The sequence below is a fragment of the Rhyacophila brunnea genome, unplaced genomic scaffold (genome assembly GCF_057557595.1).
Source record: "Rhyacophila brunnea isolate RB1 unplaced genomic scaffold, BYU_Rbru_1.0 scaffold_49, whole genome shotgun sequence".
Taxonomy (NCBI): domain Eukaryota; kingdom Metazoa; phylum Arthropoda; class Insecta; order Trichoptera; family Rhyacophilidae; genus Rhyacophila; species Rhyacophila brunnea.
In genome coordinates, this window is record NW_028233159.1 from 1651994 (window position 1) to 1672436 (window position 20443).

The following is a 20443-nucleotide window of genomic DNA, read 5'->3' on the forward strand; positions in this document are numbered from 1 at the left end:
AACCCTTCTTAATTTTATTAAAAATTTTAGATTTGCTTGGCTTCAACTTTTGTAATTATTGCATAAATTTATTCAAAAAAAAACTTTACATTGATGCCTGCCTAATAAAATTTTTGAATTAAATCAGCTATTTTGATTTTATATTTTATTCCGGAAGATACAATTTATATGACAAGATTGAAAAATATACATCTTAATTCTAAAACTATAATTTTTTGTAATAGAAATTAAATTTTTAAGGATTAGACTCCAATTGTTTATAAAAAAACATAATTATATCATAATGATTTTTATGAAAAAATACCGAGAAGTAGATATATTTTGTTGGTTTTGAATAAATTTTAAGCTGTCATAATTTGTTTAAGCATAACAATAGATGATTATATAGAAATAATCAATCAAATTCTTCTTATAAACCGATCATTTTTACATTCTTCTCTGCCGATTATCAGATTTTATGGCTTATCATATCAAGTTTTTCACTCAATTATATTTTTTTTGCGCATTTTTTCACTTAATTACACATTATCAATGTTTAATATACTAATAATAGTATTTTATGATCAAACCATTCAATTTTATGACATACGATATTTTCGTATACTTATTTTTTAAATTAAGATTAAACGGTGCTTTATATAAATATTTGTAAGATTAGTTCTGTTATTAACGATTGTTATTCATATTACTATACTTTTTAGAGTGAATTTTCTTTATCATAATCGAAATTTCAGGTTCAAAATGTGATAATCTAATGTCTGTTTTTACCCGTATGCCATATTCCTTTTAGCTAGCACATTGTCTTTTTTTTAAAATGACTGCCTTCTGATTTTCTTATTTCTTTTGAGGTTCAATTTTTTATGGCCATAGAACGTGTATATTTTTCCACTTCGTTATGTATCAGCGTGCATTCATATTCAATTGTTTTTTCCATCCTCTTGAATAAAGAAAATACAAAAAATTATGCATATACTTAAAAAGTTTTTAAAAAATCTTAAATATGTATATATTATGAGGTGTTTTTATAAACTGTGAGGGATGATCCGAGTATAGATATTCATATTTTGCGTATGTTTCAAAAATTTTAAATTAGTATGTGTAAACAAATTTATCTTCAAAGAACGAATTTTAAAAGTAAAAAAAGGTTTAAAACCCATTTAATTTATATAGTATGTCATCAAGCAATCCTTTAAAAATTACACTGTTAAAAAACCTATGTAACTTTTAATATTATAACCAAGCATATCAAAACATTAGGCTTCCATTGAAAATAAACTTTTTATTTCTTTTTCAACTTTTGGGCGCATATATAATACACTATAATAGTGAGGAAGAAACATGGGAAGAACTTCATTTTATTTAGTGGTTTTCTATATAAGTTCATGCAAAATTAGTTAAATATTACTGTTCTTATATATTTCATGGCCTATATAATTTTTTTATCACAATATGCTGGGTTTGAGATATGTAAAATTTACCAAAATTAAAAAAAAAACGCACCAACCAATAGTACGCATTATTTATTTAAGCATTATAAGTAGGCTAGTTCCCATTTATATATTATGTTTATGTTTAAATTCTGTAAATGAGTGAATTATTAATGTATATTTTTGATATTTTACACAAGAAATTAATCATAAGACTTTTTTTTTGTTATACTAACTATTATAATAGCATAGAATTCATATTATAAACAATTTAAAAATGCTTTTGATAATTTATAACGCAGTTTTTACAAAAAAAGTACCAATAAGATACATAATAACAAAATAAATAAGACTTGGTAAAATATATATTTATGCTTGTCTTTATCAGTAAAAACTAATTATGAGATTCATTTCAGAAATAAAATAGTACTTGTATCCATATAACTTAATATAATGCCGAGATTTGTATTCTTAAAGAGTTTTTGACATCTTAAAATTCACTATGTAAAATTTCTTATATTTTATTTGTGAAAAACTAAAAGTTTATTTGTATCTATCAATATAATCATGGAAAAGTGACAAATTTAAAAAATACGAACAAAATCTTTTTTCAGTTCTACAGCTACGTTAGAGGCTTTTGAAGAATAATATTCAAGTTAAAATTTAGATTCTTAAAATTATATTTATTCAAATAACATAGAATATAATTTCTATAATCTAAAAAAGATAATGTTAAAGTATCAAATTTTTTTTGGAAGATAATTGTATACCATTATCAAGATATAAGAAACCTACAATAAATATCAAACTTAGCACAACAATATCTTTATAAGAGCCCATGGTCGCATATATGCCTGAATAGCGGGTGTAGAATATTATTTTTTGCGAATTTGAATATAAGTATAAAATTCTTTTGTCAAAATGGGCAATAAATTTTATGAATTTAAAAAAATCGTGACAAATATGGTAGATTTTTTTGTGATCAGATATAAAAGATGCAGATTTATGGAAAGAATGCAAAATTTTCTATAAAAACAATATTTTAAACTTAATTTCGAATATTAGGATTGAACTATTCTGTAAATATATAATTGTCGCTCAAAATTTATAATTGTGATAATTTGAATCAGAGAAGTATCGCTACATAATTTATGTCAGTATACTCCGATTTATAATAAATGACTTCAGTTGAAAAAAAATAAAAAATACCTATATTTTACAGTTTTACTATCATTATCCCTATTTAACCGGCCCTACTATGAATATTACAAATGATTTTGCTCTTTTTAAATTTTACGACAGATTTACTCGTTACAAATAACAAAACTAAACTAGTCGTATATAGGCTTTGAAACGAGAAGTAATTCTCATATAACATTATAATCCCAATTTGATGCAAATATAACTGCGCTATAGTTACAAGATGCAGATAAATAAAAACATCATGTTAATGTGTTGATATTTTTTGTAGTTTCAGAGAAACGAAGGAATTATAAAGAATATATAGATTTTTAAGATAAAAAAGGTATGATTTTACCTTTTCGTACCAAATTTATAATTGAAAGTGCGAATTTCAATAAAGAAAAATAAGTAAAATGTCGCAGCTTTGATTAAAATGTGCAAATTAGTATATGAAATTTCACGGATTTTTGATTTTATAATGATATGTGATTTATTTTAAATTATTTACAGGTGCATTTCAAATGTGATTTCAGAATAAGTAGCAAAAAAATTCTTTTTGTGGAATAAAATAATCAAAATATATTTTAAATTGCAAAAACACAAGTTTTAACTGAGAATACAATCAAAGCTTTTACCTTACGCTCTTTTGTCTAAATTCACATATATCAAATAAGAAATGATTTTATTTTGTTTTGATAGATTAAAATACATGTCATTTATAAAATTAAATCATATTATTTATATAAATAAGTGATTTTTTAACTTTATTCAAAATGGAAATTAAAAAATTGCGTTTCCTTTGGCCACTTTTAAATATCTTCGCAAGTATTGAAATATTAAGAAGTGTAGACCATTATCGATATCAAAGATGTATTTGCAATACAACCTCTAAAGATTGCGAAAAAAGTTCGAGTGAATCCAAAGATTATAAATTAGAGGCAGAAACCAATGCATCTAGGCATTGGGGTACCTTTAAATATGTAATAGCCGCCCATAAATTGGAACAGAGCCATAAAGAGAGAATTCACGGTGTTTATGAGTTCATTAAGAGTTACCGCGAGCTAAATAAATATATAGATAAAAGATTCTTTGGATTTTATCATATAAACCATAATTTTGTAATGCTTACAAGAAAAGAAGCCTCTAAAAAAACTATTATGTGGTTTATTTTAGAAAACAATATCAGATTTCTTGATCAAGAAATATTTGATAAGGATATGATTGATTGGTTTTTTGGTGAATTCTACAGGTATATCAAATTAAAAATAGATAAAACTACGGGCGGTGATTCATTGATTTCGCGATCATACCCATGGAATAACTTCAATGATATTTTAGTTTATTTACTGGGTGAAGATGATTTGAAGAGTCAAATATATATTGATTTTATAAATGATATGATTGTATCATGGGAAGGTTATTTTAATCAATTCAGATTTTTACGGCCAACAAACAAAGAATTTTTTTTTGATATTTATCTAAATATGAATGCAGAAATACCGAAATTAAAAGAGACAGAAGACACCCTCGGAATCGAAATTCTCCAGAATTTTATTATAAATTTTTTGCATTTAATTATAAAAAATTCCAATGAATATTTCAAACATAAAAATATTAAGAATTCAAGAAAAGAAGATGGATCTTACATTGATTTAATTGAAAAAAAGGTAAATAAGAGGTCAATATATGAGCCTTTAGCAATTGATACGTCTGCTAGATTTCCTGAAATGTATAATTCGATTCCAAGAAAATACAATAATAGTTACTTGGGGATTCAAAACCCCAAGAAGATAAAAAACATGGATAAAATTATAAATGGAAAATTTGAAACTGAAAATAAAGCGCCATCTTTAAGTAATAAATCCATAATATATGATATGAGGCTTCAAAATACATCTAGCATCCTAAATTTGAATTTTGAAGTAAAAGAACCTAAGGATGTATTATTAGGCTTGCAAGATGACTCTAAAATCAAAGTATATAAAGAATACGCACCTTCCAAGTCTTCTAAATTGGAGAAAAGTATCCATCAAAATATTAAAGAAACATTAAATCACCCTAATAAGATGAAAGACAAAAAAAACACAGAAGAAATTCATTCAGAAATCGCAATAAATTATAATAAAGGCTCACTTGATGTTTTAAAACCAGAAAATTATGATACAGCGAATACCACCGCGTTGAAAAAGTCGAAAAAAATCAACGAAATATCGGATAATCAATCAAAAAATACTGATTCAAATTTTCTACTGATAACAAGCAAATTGAATTCAAATGATAAAATAGTAGATCAAAATTTTTTTTTAGTAGCTGGTTCACAAAATATTAAAGATAATAGCGAAATATCATCTATTAAATCAAAATTTTCTGAATATTTTATCCCGAAAACATCAAATGACCCAATTTCTAATCAAAAACCAGAAAAAATAGGCGAAATCGAGTTAGATTTGAGAAGAAATTCTAAAACAAGTAAGAATAGGGATAAATTTTTGCATAAAATTTTAGATGATCAACAAGTTGACGAGTTTTCTATAGAAGAACCATACGAAATTTGTTCGAATCGACAAGAAGAGGTGGACGACGTTAAGATAGTTGCGGAGGGTAGTTTAAATACTATTGAACAAAATAATAAATTCCACGCAGAAAATTCAATTTTTGAACACATTGATGATAGCAATATTAAACATTTAGGTGCTAGTATTAAGAAACAGGTGCTATATTTAAAACCAATAAATGCCAATCATGAATATACGGCAATATCCGATGAATCAAGTATAAATAGAGGATTAAAAGATGTAGATGGAATGAATTCATTTTCAGAGATAATGGCAAATGATGATCCTATTTTATTAGTTTCTGAACTGGGTGATTTGGATCCATTATATTTAGAAGAATCAAATTTTACGGGCTCAAATCGAATTTCTAAAAGAAAATATGATAATAATAATGCCGATGAGAGTATATTGACAGTCAAAAAAGACAATTTTGAAAGCACACTAATGAGAAATTCAAAAAATACACATTCTCATTCAGAACTAAGCCCCAAAAATACTCACAAGAATCATGATGCAGAGGGGAAAGATCATGTTAAAACTCTTTTCGAAACTACAGATGATACATTTGAACTTCCATTTTCATCATCAATATCAAAAGTAAGGGATCTAAATTCTGTGCAAACCTTAAAAGAAATATGTTTGAACCAAAAAATAGTGGGTAAAAATAATGACAAGATGATTTTGAAAACACCAGAAGATGAGTGCAAAATACTAAATTTTCAGCAAAAATCAAAAGACATTCATTCGAATTCTGAAAACAGTTCTCTAAATATAATATCAGAACAAAATTTTGACAGCAATAACAAATTTTTAGAAAATAGTAGTTCTGAAGCAACAAATATTAGTGATGAGAAGGCAATACCTTTAATTAATCTGGAAAATACCCATTTACCTTCCTCAGAAAGAGAAAACGAAAATAATGCCACTAAAAACATAGAATTTGAGGATGATATCACGATTACTTCAAGGAATAAAATGATATTTAATATGGATAATAGAGATATAAAGTCCGTGGAACACAAATCCGAATTTATTAATCCTGTTTCTGAAGAAACGATACAGAACTTAAACTTGAAAAATAAAAATGATGATATAAAATTATTTTTTGAAAGCATTTCTGAGGATATCAAAAACGAAGATTTTCCAATTTTAAAGTTAGAAGATACCAATTCGGATTCTTTTAAAATGCAAAAAAATTCAAGTGTGGTAATTACCAACGAAGAAGAGCAAAATATTGAGATAAGTGTGAAAAACCCCGAACATGAGAGTAAATTACAGACTATACAGCTTAAGCCAAAAGATATAAATTCGAATTTTGAAAAAGCAATAGATAAAATTAAATTTATGGGTGAAATAGATGATATAAAACCTTTCGACAAGAATAATTCGAATGTGTTTGAAAAAATTGATCTAGGTCAGAAAAATACTTTCAAACCGGAAGATTCACACTATTGTTATACAAAAACATCTGAAGAATTGCCCACAGATCAAGAATTAGAAAGAATAGGTGAGTCTAAAAACCGTGTGAAAAGAAGCGTAAAAAAAATGAAAAACGATGAAGAATGCATATTGAATATTTCAAAACCCGAAGATATTTGTGCACTGTCTATAGATAATCCATATGAAATGAGTATAAGTCAAACCAAAGAAGAAGCAATAGATAATTTGAGGGTGGCATTCATGAAATCAGAAACTACCAATGATAATAGCAAAATTCCGGAATTAATTCCCCCATCACAACCTTGTTTTCTAGCCCCTACAGAATCTTCTATTCTTAAAAAATCAAATCAATTAACTAAAAAAGAAGATGCTACTTCTGATTATATACCACAAAAATTGGATTTCATAGATCAAAATGAAGTTTTGTGTTTAGAAGAGACTAAAAATGATAAGAAAAGAAGTCAAACATCAATCGAAGCTTCTGAAAACGTATTACCATCAGAAAAAGACAACTTATTGAAATTTTCCGATGATGATGGAAGTGAAAATATTAAAAATTCTAATAGCCCGAGTGAAAATCACGATTTTGAGGATTATCAATCTTATTTTTATGATGATATAAAAAGCATTCGAGGAAGTGTAGATTCTTTCGAATCGATATTTCTAGATTCGAATATTTTTGAAAATTTCGAAGAGAACCATTGTACCACCCCTGATTCTTCTAAGGATCAAGAAGGTGGTATCCAATTAAACGAAGAAGGTTTTACGATGCCATATTCCCATAAATATAAACAAGATAAAAATTCGGATGAAAGTTCTTCACAATTAAAAAGAACAACGGGTCATACAGCTACAGAAGATTCCGATGATGAAAAGTCTTTTAAAAATTCATCTGTTATAGAATTTCACGAAGAAAATGATTACAGGAATAAACTATCTCGATCTGAAAATGAATTAATCGATATGGCGTTAAGAGAACTCAAAGAAAAGAAAAATAAAAATTCAGTAGAATATTTAGAACTAAAAAAAGAACCATGTTTATCCGATTTTACTTTATCAAATCCCAGTACACCAGAAAGTTTATCCTATGATGGACAAGAAATGAATATTAATAGTGATTTTCATAGATCTAAAAAGCAATTTAAATTAGTATATCTTTCTGATGACACTTTGTCATTAAATAGCGCAGATTCCATGAATAAACTTCAAGAGGTTTCTGATTATAGAAATCCAGAAATGATAGATTCGGATCTTTTAAATGGCAAAAATTGAATTTTAGTTTATGAGAAAAATATATAAAAGCACAGTGGGTGAATAATAAACAAATATTTTCAATTTTCTGATATCGTAATTTTATAAGTGTTTTTGTATGTTTATAGGTTATAAATTAGCATTATAATGAGTAAAAAGTCTTAAAGTTGGTTCAAACAGATATTGTATTATCGAATAACAAAATAAAAAAATATGATATGGCTATATATAAAGATGATAAAATCATATAAATATTTGCTGGTGAATTTTTTCGATATAACCCTACATTAAAATTATATTATAATATAAATTTTTTATACCCTAAATTATTGTTTTATAGTGAATATCCTGAACTAGAAAATAGGGAGCTCGAAGTAAAATAATGGATGTATAGTATGAACAAAAACATTATGAGTCTGAATCATTCAAACTGGTTCCTCAAGTATTCACTAAAATGATAACACACACGGGAGTTTGATTCTGAAGGTCTCAATATTTTAAAGAATTTGTATTTCTTGTTATCTAAATCCGCCCAAAAATACAATTTTTGAGATATAAGTGATTCGATACGAATCATTAGAAAATACCTTTTTTTTAAGTTTTAAAGGATCAAATTTGAAAGTAAGTGTCTTATTTAAAATTCAACTTATTTTATAATATAAAATTAATAAAGATAGGGTAATTATAGGAATATTTATTTATCGTTCGCAGTTTTTTCTCTAAGTATAATGCGCCTTATATATTTTTTTGAGAACAAAACCGAAACTGTAACTAAAAATATATTGAAAGATCCAAGTGTCTAGTTACCCTTTCACGCCAAAGTTGAAATATTTTCATCATAAAAATAATTAAGATATGCAATAGAATATTTAGAGCAGTTTAACGCATTCTGTTTTTTTTCTGATTCCAATTTCACTTGCATATGCTAAATTTTTATAGAAAAATGCTTATAGCAGTAATGCAGAAAAAATAAAAAAATTATATTCGTTATATGGTAGGAATTTATTATATTTCATATATTATATCTCAGAGTTTTTACCGTAAAGATTATACTTTATAATTAATTAGAAACCTGTTTAAAAGCTCGGAAATAAGACTTAATTAGGGATATTCCTAAATTTGTTGCAATCATCAGAAATCGAAAAAAAAACATTGTAAAAATAAAGAGAATATATTTATTTTTACACTGTTTTAACCGTAAGTTATTTTTAATTGATCATAATTATATTATATTATTATAAATTTCCCCCTTTATTTTTATATATTTAAAATCTGTGATCAAATAAATTTAAATGCTGAATTCTGTCAATTAATTCAAGCCAGAACCAGCATCTATAAAAGTGCACATACCCAGAATACATGCGTAAATATCACTTGTTTAAATTCAGCTACTTAAATCGAGACACAAATTCAAATTCTTACGACTATAATCTATATTTTCGGTATAAATTGATCATTTTATTTTTATAATAGACATTTCTATGTTATTCATATTAAAATTGCAATTTTTTTAGTTCTCCCTTTTTTTCAACAAAATTTTGACTAGTTTGAGAATCTTTTTAACATACGAAAAATATATAAATTTCCATTTGAAAAAATATATTAATTTAAACTCGTATAATTATGTGCGCTCTAGACCTAAATTATATACGTTTGGAATGTTTTAGAGTCTATAAATTTTATGCGTTATAATTTTTACTGGTTAGAGAATCTTTTTACACAAGAATAGTCCCAAAAATCACCATTTGAAATCATGTATCAATTTAAACTTGTATAATTATGTGAGCTCTAGACGTAAATATATATATGTTTGGAATGTTTTAGAGTCTATAAATTTTATAAGTTATTTTTTTACTGGTTTGTGAATTTTTTACAAACTAATAATCCCACAAATCTCCTTTTAAATTTTGTATGTTAATATAAGCCTGTATAATTATGTGCGCTTCAAACTGAAACTATATTTTGTTTTGATTATATTTTATATCATAAATTATATTGTGTAAGTTTTTAATGTGTATAAGATATATATATATCAATTTTCAGTGTTAGAGTACAAATTTATTTTAAGAAAAAAAAAATATTGTATCAAATTTACTTTAAGAAAAAGAAAAAGGTTTTATCCAACGTTTTTTATTGCTTTTATTTTGTGTATAGAGATATATTATTACAAATCTAATCCAAAAAGTTAGACATCGACAGCAAATCCCCAGAAAGATATTGCAAGATCCATGCCGGCAAATATTCCATATCGTCATCTTTATACAGTAATTTCACGAACATATCAGCAACAGTATCCACGAACCTTATTGGTTTCTTGTCAATAGTAGCAATAATGACAGAAAACTCCATTTTGAATTCATAAGGTTTAAACATAATATTATTGTTCATAATAATGCGAGCGAGTTTCCTAAACTCCTGGAAAAAAGCAAAGTAAGAGTCGCTCAGAGTATATGGAAGTAGTTTAGCGATAACGATCATTGCTTCTTTGTCTTTTTTTTTGATTGCACGCAGTAAGTTCATATAATGAGAGTGGGCAAATATGCCGAGCATGTAATCTTCGATGTATATTAGTATGGCGTATATAAGGGAATATATGTCGTGATATTTTGGGTCGATGTCGTTATGTTTTAGAACGAAAGAATTGTATATTTCGCGTGCTTCGGCTTTAGAATAGTATCTCCTGACGGGTTTTGCTTTTATCTGTTCGGTTTTGTTTTCTAGTTTTTTTATTATGTAACTCATAATCTTGAAAATCTTTTTTTCAACTGGTTTTTTTGGAACAGCACCTTTTGTGTTATTACAGCGAAAAACCATTCTAAAAATATTTGAAATTGTTTTGGATCCGTAGAATCTGCAGTAACTATATGCTTCTACAGTTTCACATGCGGCATCTCTTAGAAAGTATCGTGTTGCGGGTTTTAGTTCTCTGTATGTTACCGGTCGTTCAGGTACTAAACAAACAGTACTAAATGTTTTTGAGAATATCCGATGCATTGGTAGTTTTTTGGTTTTTTCATTATACATCAGTATTTTTGTGTCAATCTCTTCTGTTTTTTCTGCTTGAGGTGCTATTTCTGGGGCTCTATTGATTTTGTTGGTGTCGATATAATCTTTGTGAAATATTTTGGTGACTTTTTTTTCTGTTACTGGTTTGCATTTATCTGTAATAATAACAGGAATGCTTCTTATTTCAGAGTTTTCAATAGGTTTTGTGTTTTCGTTTTGTTTTATTTCTTGTGAATTATTGACTATTTCTTTTTTGGTAAATACTTCTTCTGATCTTTCGAGTTTATTGCATGGTGTTTTTTTCTCGAGATCAGGATGAGCTATTTCATTTTTGTCATCTTTTTTCTGATTTTTGATAATATTTTCTTCAACAATCATACAGTTTACTTCCAAACCAACACCTTTTTTTGAAGCATTGTCTTCGTTGATCAATCCATTCAGTTCAACTCCATGTTTATCGACATTACTCTTACAAGAAACATAATCGTTATCATCATTATGCTTTACAACAGCCTTATTTCCACTAGAATTCTCGAAATTATTCAAATTATTACATCCAACATCAAACCTAACAATATAAGATCTATCAACCACAAAATACCCGCACTCCATAAATCCCGCAATAACAGTACACCGATAAAGTCTATCAAGATCTTTAAATGAAAGATGCTTAAAAGTGTTACGCACCTCTTTTTCGAATGAAGCGAACTTACACTTTAAAGATTTTTGAAATTCTAGTGGGGTGAGCAAACATATATCATGCGCTCTTATATGAAATGGACATTCTAGAGGGTAAATACATTCTGTTGTGGAATTATCGAAGACGTATTCGTTGTATGTGAAGTTTTTTAGATCTTCTAGTGCTTTTACACAGAATTCGCATTTGTGTATGTGTGTGTTTTTAGGGTTCTTTTCTTTCATTATTGTTATTTTCATCTGGTATTTTTATATTTGTTTTTTTTTGATCGAAACTGTGTTTTGGTTTTTTTTAATTTGTGTAATTTTGGCTCATCTTTTGTTTCATATGTAGTTTTATTTTTAAAACATGTGGTTTTAGGCTGTAAAAAAAGAAAATGTATACTTATTTTTTTATTGGTAGAGTTGGTATTGATTTTTTATTGGTTTATTCTAAAGTTTATCTGATGTGTCATATGAGTATTTTTATCAGAAAAAAGGTTTAAATAAAGACAAAAAATTTTAAAATCTGTATTTTAACCTAAGGGGAAAATAGTAAAATTATATGATTTAAAGATATGTATTTTAACGGTAGAGCTTAATAGTAGAATAATATGATTTTAAAAATGTGTATTTTAACGGTAGAGCTTAATAGTAGAATAATATTATTTTAAAAATGTGTATTTTAACCTTAGGGGAAAATAGTAAAATCATATGATTTTTAAAATGTGATTTTAACGGTAGAGCTTAATAGTAGAATAAATTGATTTTAAAAATGTGTATTTTAACCTTAAGGAATAATAGAAAAATCATATAATTATAAAAATATGTATTTTACGGTAGAGCTTAATAGTAGAATAATATGATTTAAAGATATGTATTTTAACAGCAGAGAAAAAATGTGAAATCATATAAGAACTCAAATTGTGTTTTTGTACGTAATATGTTTTTTCTTAATTTATTAGTTACATAGGTTAATTTAATACGTGTTTTTGTTGTAAAATGTGATAAAAGTGTTTCTAATTTATCAATAAATAATTATAATAGTATGTAAATTTTACTTTTAAATTTTTTATTCTTTAAATTATCTAAAATTCCTTTTAACTTATTGTATCAGTTGCAAAACATGTTTTATTATTTAAATCATCAAAAATTACTATCTATTATTCCTGGTTGTGTCTTTTTCTATGCACATATTAGCATTGAATGTGTATTCTAATATAAAAAATGATTTTTTTACGATTATATGTTTCTATTTATAACAAATCTATAAAGTTTGTGCATTTAAGCTGAAATATTTTAAGATCGAAAAATAAAATTAGTGAAATTTAAATTTTAATATTTTTGTAATTTTTTCCATATAAAAACAAAAAAAATCAATTTGGTGTTTACTACTGTTTAAAAAATCTTTTAATTGCATATAATTTTTTTTATCAAAGTAATATAAATTTTAGTTCATGAAATGTATCTTATTAAAGTGTACTGATGTGATTCTCATAACATAATATTTTGTTTAAATTTTTAGTGTGAATTATGATTTTTATAGTTGTAGTTTTATAAATTTTGTAGTTACACTTTAAATAATTATAACGATCTGTGAATAGGTTTTCAAAACTCTAAATTATCTTTAAATTCGATTTTTATAATTCGATAAAATTTTAATGGTTAATGCTGTAAGATTATAATTTGTATAAACTTGAAATTATCTTTAACTGTTAAATTTGTAGGGTAGAATACTTTTTCTAAATATATAGAAGGTATATTTTTTTAATTGTGAATATTTTAACACCTCTTTTAAGAACTGAAATTATAAACAATTTAAAATCTATTGATGTAAATAAATCAATCAAAATAATGATTGATCTAGCTATTATTAAATTGTGCTAAAAAATATTTAAAGTGATAAAATACTATTGATGTAAATATGTCAATCATTAAATATTACTGATGTAAATATATAAAGTAATTAAATATTATTGATGTGAATATGTCAATTATTAAATATTATGGTATGAATATGTCAATCAAAATTATAGTAGGACTATAAATTCTTTCGAATAATTAAATATTATTGATGTGAATATGTCAATCATAATTATAGTAAGATATAAATTCTTTCGAGTAATTAAATATTAATAATGTGAACAGGGTTACCAAAATTATAGTTTGACCATAAATTCTTTGACTAATTAAATATTTTGGTATGGAAAGATAATAAAATTAAAAAAACATTTTTCACTGTTAAAGTTTATTGATTATACTTTCTTAGCTTTTTTAGCTGGGGGTGCACCGGTGGCAGCAGCTTTTGGCTTATCATCTTCGATTAATTTCATTCCAACCAAATCTGATTTGCTGTAGGTAGTATCGATGGCACCAACACCTACAACTCTTCCACCATCTCTTAAAGCGAATCTTGCAAGTCCGGGAACGTCTGAGACGGCTTCCATGACACAGTCTTTCTTTGGAATTATGACAGCGATCATAGTTTCACCTTTGATGACAATGTCTGGATTTTCGATTTCTTCTTTAATTTCTCTTGATTTCTTAGACATAATCTTAGCGATCTGGACTGGGACGTGAACAACACCAAGATCAAGGACTGGGGTGTATCCAGTTCGGATACCTTTGGGGTGTTCAACGATAACAATCTTAGCTTTACCTCCCTTGTATAACTTGCATGGGTTATCTTTTAGACTTGACATCACATGACCAGCTTTAATCTTACTTACCTCACCTTTAACAACTTTCAAAACGAATCCGAAGTTATCACCAGCATAGACAGCATCACAAGCCTTGTTATGGATTTCGAGGGTCTTGATTTCACCTACAAAATCTGAAGGTTGGACAGTAACAGGCAGGCCAGGGGCTATCTTACCGTGAAGTACCCTTGCAGTAAGTACAGTTCCGACACCAGGGACCTTGATGACATGGTTGATACTTGCTCTAAGAGGCTTATGGATTGGTCTTTCTGGTGCTGTTTGATAATTAAGACCATCTTCAAGTGTGAATACTGGTTCTGCATTCGCATTCTCTTTCCATCCCTTGAACCATTCAAATCTTGCTCCCTTCTTTGTCATGTTGATTCCTTCAAGACCACTAATTGGTAATACCATGGGGTTCTTGTCGGTGTGAATCTTCTTAACAAGTCTTACCATTTCGTCGGCAATATTCTCAAATCTTTCCTGTTGTTTGTCTGCTTCGGCAAATGTATCAACTTTGTTAACTGCAATGATAACTTTCTTAACTCCCAAAACTCCACTAATCATAATATGATCCTTCAATGTCCCACTGTTGTATGCACTCTCGAACTCTGATGTTGCTGAAGGAACAATAACAACTGCAACGTCGGCTTGTGCTGTTCCAGAGACCATATTCTTGATAAAGTCTTTGTGACCAGGACAATCAATAACGTTAAGATTGAACTTCTCTGTCTCAAGCTTGACTAGTGTTGTTGTTATGGTAATACCTCGATCTCGCTCTGCTTCATTCTTATCGGTAAAGAAGGCAAAGGAAAAAGACCCCTTTCCTTTTAACTCGGCTTCTTTCTTAAGCTTGTCAAGACTTCTTTGATCAAGTGTTCCAAAGTCATGGGCAAGTCTTCCGATAGTTGTCGACTTTCCAGAGTCAACATGTCCAATAAAGCAGATGCTCAACTTTTCTTTTTCCATTTCGTAGGGGGAGTTTATAAATCCATATTTATACAAAAAATATGAAACTTTTCAAGAAAAAAAAGTTTGGATGGATTTTATTGGATAACTATAAAACATTTATGTGATATTATACGTGTCTCATAAATATTTCAATAATTGTTGGACTTCTCAAAAGTTTATTGAATCATAAAAATATTTTTTTTTAATGCATACGAATTCAAACTATTTTATAAAATCTAACTTATACATGTCTCATAAATGTTTCAATAATTGTTAGATTTTATAAAATTGTTTAATGAATCATAATATTTTTTTTTTATAATGAATCAGAAGAAAACTATTTTATAAAATCTAACTTATACATGTCTCATAAATATTTCAATAATTGTTGGACTTCTCAAAAGTTTTATACTTTTAATCTTATCGAATCAAAAGTCTTTTCTCGTTGATTTTTTAAATGAAAGGATCAGAAAAAGTGACGTGTGTTCATAATTAAACATATTTTACAAACATACTATGATTGATGAACATTAATAGTATCATCATGACATATTTTCGTATTTTTCCAGATGCAAAATATCCGAGAAATTCTATTTTCTAAAGTAATTCTAAAAGGAATTTTATATTCTGAAAATAAAAATTATAATTGAAACTACTTTTATGTACACAGAGAAATTATGTATTCTGAAAATAATTATTATAATGGAAATGCCTTTTATTTACACAGAGAAATTATGTATTCTGAAAATAATTATTATAATGGAAATGCCTTTTATTTACACAGAGAAATTTTATATTCTGAAAATAAAAATTATAATGGAAATGACTTTTATGTACATAGGAGAAATTATATATTCTGAAAGGTGCTTTTAATTATGAAAAGACTTTGCATACATAGTGTACTTCTATGTACATAGAGAAATTATTTATTCTTGAAGGGTGCTTTATATCATGAAGATAATATGGTTAACAGAAATGACTTTATTGTTATGAAAAAAAATCTTTATATTGACAAAAGAATATTATATTTATGAAAAAAACCCTTTATTCTACGTAAATATCGTATTTACACAGTGTTCAAGATCATAAAATGTTTACTTTATAATAAATAATAATGTAACGATCGATTTCTTGCAAATTGAATGAAATCGGGCCATAAAATTATCTAAGAATTATTTCTTGAATAGTGTTTTATAGCCATCGATTACGCAATACTAAATATCTTTCTTATTTATAATAGATTTTAAATAGATAATTAAGTTATAGAAATTCATGATCTATTGAAATCAATACTTTAAATTATAAACATGTTGTGAACGGTAGATTAAAATACATCATCAGACCATAGGGGAAATTAAATCATCGCGAATAGATTTTCAAACAGGAATATTTATGCAATATATTTGGATTGATGTATTTAAATATACGATTCGTATTTAAACAGAATAACAAAATTAATAAATTGATTCCGATTTTTGATTCAGAGTTAAATTATATCTGTAGAATGGTCTTATTCACAAATAAATAGAAATATAATCTAGATAAAGTCACTAAATAACGGGATTTATTTGTAATCAGCGTGTATCTATACAATCACATTATTTTTTACCCCTTTTATAACTCATCGAAACTTTGAATTGCTTATATACCATAAATTATAAGCTTTCGTAGAATCTCATTCTCTTCAAAAACCTACTATAAGCATCTTATACCTTCAATACGTGTTAATTCAGGTATGTTCAAAACATCTTTTTTTAGTAAAATACATTCGTTTACGTTACCATTCCTAACTCTTTAATATACGATTCATAGTATCTCTTGACTACGGCATTCATATTTCTGCAAATTAGCTAGTTTTTATTCGCAGCAACTACATCATATTTTATACTTTACCGTCTTCAAAATGATCAAATTACTACTACTGCTAATTCTAATTTCAATAACTATAATCGGATTTTACTTCTAAACAACGAGATTACAAATCTTATCTAGATAAAAAAAATCATCACACGTAAAAAAAATCAAAATAATTTAAAGGATACATGCTGCTGATATATGAAATAAAATGCCATTAAACAAAAAAAAATATTCAAAACAATGAAATTATAAAATTCATACCATATAAAATTAGATTTTAAGAAATTTCTGGATAAAATATTCATTATAGAGAAATATAAATACAAATACTAATAATTTTTACAAAGAAATTAAATATGTCCTTGATGCAAAATATTATATTTATCGAGAATTAATGCTTTTCATATTAGTATTTTGTGATTTATCGAGATTTCTGTTCTCTTTTACAAGAAATCCGCCACAAAACTTATAACTTAAATTATTTTTTCAACTAAACTCATTGAATATTTAATACAGTTAATAATTTATTATATCCGTTTCATAAAAATTAATTTGTGTTTTTGCAATGGATTCTGCATTTCTATAAGCATCACTAAATTACAAGCAAATATAAGTTATCTACAGAAAATGCGTGTTATCGTCAAAACTATAAAATAATTGAATTTGAAGTATTTTAATGATACTATATTATCTTTGTAACAAAATAATAGGGGTATGCTCTCTTTTTAATAGTTTAAAACGGTTGTATTATAGTTGACTTATTTTGTATGCGAAATCTGGAACATTGTATCTAAATCTCCGTTAAATTAACGAAAATGTTATCTAAAATTATGATTGAATATTTTTTATACAAAATCTGGAACATACTATCTTGATCTCTGTTTTATTCTCAAAAATGTTATCATAATATCTGCTTTATTCTAAAAGATGTTATCTAAAATTATGATTGACTTATTTTGTATACAAAATCTGGAACATACTATCTTGATCTCTGTTTTATTCTTAAAAATGTTATCATAATATCTGCTTTATTCTAAAAGATGTTATCTAAAATTATGATTGACTTATTTTGTAACGAAAACATGATCATATTATATAAATCACAGTTAAATTTTTGAAAATGTTATATAAATCTCTCTTATCTGCTTAAAGATATTCGAAAAGATGTATGGATACCAATGTTTTTACAAGAAAGTCTCAAAGATGCTATTATAATATATTTTCTCTTTTTAAAGAAATTCGCAAAGGTGCATACATATTAATATTTTTCAAAGAAAATCATGTATTTTTTATCTAATTATTTTTAATTTATGGGTTAAGTTTCTTTTTATAAATTATATCGTAGTCAGTCCATTAGGAAAATTGCTAATCTCCTTGATACATCTTTTGTCACCTCCCCCTGATCTATCTTCATCAACTGCTTCTCTTATCTCAAATGAGACGTGTTAAAGTGTCTTGGTAGAATATTATATATATTTAAATTATATAAAAATACGAAATTATTTGTTAATGAATTTTATAAAACATATAACCAATTTTTGAAGCAAAAAGCATATTCAAACATAAATTTCTGTTTAATTAAGGTATTTTTTAATAAAGAAATTCTGTAATTTATAAAAACAATCTTAAAACGATGCGTAGATACCAAATAATTTTTATCCTGGGGTTGGTAATCTTATACACACTTACTTTTTATAAAAAAAAATTGAAATCTTGTCAACGCGACATATTGTTTATAGTCAGATTATTAATTATACCTCAAAAAAACGTATTTTTTTGTGGCTTTGTAAAACCATACTATTTTAATAATAAATATTTCGAAAATATATGAAGTTCTTAAGATGACTTTTTCTGTATAAAAAAACGTATTTTTTGTGGCTCTGTAAAACCATACTATTTTAATAATAAATATTTCGAAAATATCTGAAGTTCTTTAGATGACTTTTTCTGTATAAAAAAACGTATTGTTATGTGGCTTTGTAAAACCATACTATTTTAATAATAAATATTTCGAAAATATCTGAAGTTCTTTAGTTGACTTTTTCTGTATAAAAAAACGTATTGTTATGTGGCTTTGTAAAACCATACTATTTTAATAATAAATATTTCGAAAATATCTGAAGCTCTTTAGTTGACTTTTTCTGTATAAAAAAACGTATTTTTGTGGCTCTGTAAAACCATACTATTTTATTAATAAATATTTCGAAAATATCTGAAGTTCTTTAGTTGACTTTTTCTGTATAAAAAAACGTATTGTTATGTGGCTTTGTAAAACCATACTATTCTAATAATAAATATTTCGAAAATATCTGAAGCTCTTTAGATGACTTTTTCTGTATAAAACTACTGAAAAAAAAATAAACGAATATTTAATCGATTTCTTGAATATTTTTAGGTAATTGATTATCTTGTGATTAAAACAACCGACTTCGTACCATCATTAACTGAATTTTAAGCCGATTCCGATTATAAAGTTTTTAAATTGGAACATTGCTGTCCAGATTGAATTTTTTTTTTCAAATGGAATTTATAGCTTAAATTGATTTTAGAGAATACAGCCAATAATATAGATATGATGTGTCCATGGCTAATCAATCACGAAGTGCTAGAAGAGAAGATAAGAAATGTAACTATCAAAATTAAACCATAAATAAAAAGTATAATTTCTTTAACTGTTTAGAAGTAAAAAAGCCAATAAACAGTAGAATACGTACAAAAAATAGAGAAAATGAATATGCATGCATTGATTAGTTATCGAAGAAGAAGAAAATATAAAAATATGTGAATAAGATTGTTAGAATTATAGCATAGTTAAGCAAAAAATTAGAATAATAAGTTTTGAAAGAAGAAAATGCATAGAAAAAGAAGTGGTTCGTAAAAGAAAAATTAAAAAAATATGTACAATAAATAGATTTATGTCATGCAGAAGCATTTTTTAGTCGTCAAAGAACAAATTATAAAATGAACAACTAAAATTTTGTCTATCTATGACGCTTTATATACCTTGATTATACAAATAAAATGAAACTTATAATTAATTTAATTCTATAATGAAAGAAACTAAAGCCATCATGTAATTCAACGACAAAACCCATTATAGCTGAAATTATTTATACGATCTGCATATCGTATGGTATGAATTTCACATATTTAAAATCTCTGTGTTCAATAATATAAGAAATAATAATAAAATTTTATCTTTTTTGTCCTATTTAACATTACTGAAAATAGATAAATTTGCTAGAAATTTTTACGCTTAAAATGCAGCAAAAATATGATGAAAAGAAATTTTTTAATCATTAAAATTCGTTATATATTGCGAATTATGTTTTTCGATACAAGAAATGTGGCTGGTTTGAAAATATGTACTTGAAAAATCCGAAATGTTGAATTACATTAC

General features: G+C 26.1%; 1 protein-coding gene across 1 annotated transcript; it reads right to left on the reverse strand.

The window, feature by feature from the left end:
* Window positions 1-13791: 13791 nt before the first annotated feature.
* Window positions 13792-15204, reverse strand: LOC147066575 (uncharacterized). The gene has a single exon (XM_085955151.1). The coding sequence runs from the start codon at window positions 15202-15204 to the stop codon at window positions 13792-13794; it is 1413 nt and encodes a 470-aa protein (XP_085811277.1).
* Between the last annotated feature and the right edge of the window lie 5239 nt (window positions 15205-20443).

Coding starts and splice junctions, on each gene's coding strand:
- LOC147066575 (XM_085955151.1), bottom strand. CDS start 15,204: ATGGAAAAAGAAAAGTTGAGCATCTGCTTTATTGGACATGTTGACTCT.